At 33.7% G+C, this 3,286-nt stretch overlaps 1 protein-coding gene across 1 annotated transcript; it reads left to right on the top strand.

Moving 5' to 3' along the window:
- Positions 1-1,317: 1,317 nt before the first annotated feature.
- On the top strand, positions 1,318-2,055 carry LOC136083090 (uncharacterized). The gene has a single exon (XM_065802495.1). The coding sequence runs from the start codon at positions 1,318-1,320 to the stop codon at positions 2,053-2,055; it is 738 nt and encodes a 245-aa protein (XP_065658567.1).
- Positions 2,056-3,286: the final 1,231 nt, after the last annotated feature.

Below are 3,286 nucleotides of genomic sequence, written 5' to 3'. Positions count from 1 at the left end.
CTAAAACCCATCTATACAGTGCTGCTATCCATTCCACCCACTAATGCCGGCACTGCTGCTACCTACAATCATATTTATTTCAATAGAAAAATAAATTTTGAATTGTGGAAAAGTTGCCTATCCCATAATTAACATGAAGCATCAAGATGTACTTTTCATTGAGTTTATCATACAATAATATAGTTTCCAGTCTCAATATTGTTTAGACAGGTTTTCTTCTCCTTTTTCTAGTTTTTACAAAACTAACATGTACTATTTGTTGTTGTTGTTGTTGTTGTTGTTGTTGTTGTTGTTGTTGTTGTATACATTTAATCATATCGTAAACAGATGTGAATACAAATAGCAGGAGCAAGAAGAAGACAAATTGTCTTATCGCCAAGCCCTTCAATATATATCGTAATACAAAATAATAAAAAATAGAATTCGTAAAACCGCAGCAAATAAAAAGTTTTTATATAGAATTTACATTAAAAAAAAAAAGATAACATAAAAGTCGTAGGTCCTAATCGTTCGACTTTATCTAGGATAATCCACTTTAAAAAAAATTAAAATTTTTATATAATATAACAAGTTATATAAAAGTTATGCAAACAAATATTTGTAATTGCAATTGAAATAAAAATATTACAAAAAGACAAAATTTAAAAACCATTGTAAAATATTTAGTATAGCAAAGATATATAATAAAAAGCATGCACACAAATACTCATAATCCTGAAAATTTCTTTTTAAACCAGTGTATACCTTAAAATATTTGGAGTGCGTAGTAAAATTTATAAATTTTATATTTTTAGAAATGGAGAAAATGTCTAGATAAAAAAAAACATTTTGGGGCTTTGCTAACAGACCTTTCAAAAGCTTTTGATTTCATTTTGTATGCTTTGCTTATTGCTAAATTGAATGCATATAGGCTCAGCAGAAACGCATTAAAGTTCATTCAATCGTACCTTAATAATAGAAAACTTAGAGTAAAAATAAATGATCGGTACAGCTCGTGCTCTAATGTTTTGATAGATAAACGTGATGAATAATAAGAGCCCCACAACGATTAGACTTCTGAGTTAATTCACCAAGAGGGCATGTTCTATTAAAGTTGGTGAATTAAAATTATTACGTATACGTGGTAAAAGTCACGTAGATAAACGTGATGAAAGTCACGCATTCATTTATGATTATTCTTTTAATGACTATTGTAGTTTTTTAATTGTCACGGGAACTATAACTTTGTATTTATATACGATTTTGTGTGATAGAAAGAAGGTTAAAAAAATGCTCAGATAGTTGTTTTTATTTATATATAAATAAACGAATGCAAGAATGCAACAAGCTATTTTGGCCATTATGCCACCATTATTTGATGGCAACCATCAACGGTTTATCCGTCAACTGCGAACATATATTGCAGCAATGGACATTGACGAAGCGAAGAGAAAAACGATTACATTAACATGTTTGCCACCACAGATTTATTCTGCATTAGAAGATCTATGCTTACCGGCATACCTAGAAGACGATTCAGTGACTTACGAAGAGATCGAGGAAAATATATTGAGGCTTTTTAAACCAAAGTCATCGTTAATACTACGCTTTGAATTTGCAACAATTAAAAAAGCAAGTAACGAGAGTGTGACGGAATTTTCACGATGGATTGCAAGAGCTGCTGAAGGATGCAAATTTACGGATAGAGATGACGGGATGCGCGATCAATTTATCACTGGCTTCAACGATGGAACTACGATCAAACGGCTATTACTGAAACCTGAAGTACTTACATTTGCAAAAGCTGCTGAGGTTGCTGTTACTTTGGAACGAGTGACTCAAGAAGCCCGACAGTTGGATGGTTCCAATAATGTGATGGTTGCAGCAACATTGCTACTTCCCCAAACAACTGGTTTTGCCGAAACAAATAAAATAACATGTTTTAATTGTGGGAAATTTGGACATTATGCACGGGACTGCGAGGCAAAATGCAAGAACTGTTCACACAATCATCGAGCCAAAGACAGCATCAAACGATTGCAAGGTTTAAAAAGAAAAGGGAAAATTTGGAAATAATGGCATCCAGTATTCTCCCGGATACATCGTTGCCATCATTAAAAGTTAAAATAAACGGAATGTTCCGAACAGCATTAGTTGATTCTGGATGCTCAATTACAGTGTTTCATGATGAATCTACACGTGGACTTGTTTCAAAATGTGAAAAACTCATCACAACTTTGGGAGGAACTGTGCAGGTACTAGTTGAAATGGTAACAAAAATGGAAATTGATGAATATATCGGATGGTTAATTTGTTTATTGGAAAAGACAAACCATTCGGGTTTGATTTGATTTTTGGAATAGATGCTATTAAAAATTTCGGAGGAGCTGTAATCTATGGTGATAAAAACCGTACTGTCCGAACGTTAGCATGTGACACAGCAAAACGTGGTGCAAATAATATAAGAAGTAAAGATAACGAAATAAACGAAGAGAAAGAAATAAACAAGACAACACAATAAAACATCAGGACTTTAATGCAAAGTTCGACGGAAAAAAGTGGACGGCATCGTTGAATTGGAATAAAGAGCCCGAAATTAATAATACGATCCGCTAAAACAAGATGAGCAAAAAGCATGAACGTAGTTACTCAAAAGAAATAAATGAATGGGTCAACTCTGGCATTCTTGTGCCGTATAACAAGCAAGCATTGGGACCACCTAAAGTATTGATACCGCTAATGTGTGTTGTGCAAGAAAATAAAGGTAGAAAGATGCGCCCAGTGGGAGACTTCCGAGCTCTCCACGAATATGTAAATTGTCACACAGCAAATGCCGACGTTTTTTAAGAGAAACTGCGTCGATGGAAGAAAATTGAAAATGCAAAATTTCTTGATCTTAAGAAAGCCTTCCTTCAAATTCACATTCTTTTTCCAAACGGTGAAGACAAAAAACTGTGGCCATATCAAACTGTGATTATAAGTGGGGAACGGTATTGTTTCACCAAAATGTATTTTGGCATTAACGTGGCTCCAACAATAATGACTACAATTCTTCGTCACGTCCTCAATATGAATTCTACTGCGAAGAAAGCATGTGATAATTACATTGATGATATACTTGTCAATGAAAGTGTAGAAACAGCTAAAAATGTAGCGAAGCATCTTGATAAATTTGGGTTGCAGTGTAAACCTCCAAAAGACCTAGAAAAAGGACGTGTTTTAGGTTTGAAAGTCAAACGAAATAAAAATGGGGAACTGATATGGAAGCGGAACAATGTAGTACAATTCGAATCTTCAAATGCAGTCA

Source organism: Hydra vulgaris, chromosome 08, assembly GCF_038396675.1.
Source record: "Hydra vulgaris chromosome 08, alternate assembly HydraT2T_AEP".
Classification (NCBI taxonomy): Eukaryota; Metazoa; Cnidaria; class Hydrozoa; order Anthoathecata; family Hydridae; genus Hydra; species Hydra vulgaris.
The sequence above is the reverse complement of the archived record's forward strand: the minus strand, read 5'-3'. Positions and strand labels throughout refer to the sequence as shown.

Excerpts from the sequence above, each read along its gene's own strand:
- LOC136083090 (XM_065802495.1), top strand. The coding sequence starts at position 1,318 with ATGCAACAAGCTATTTTGGCCATTATGCCACCATTATTTGATGGCAAC.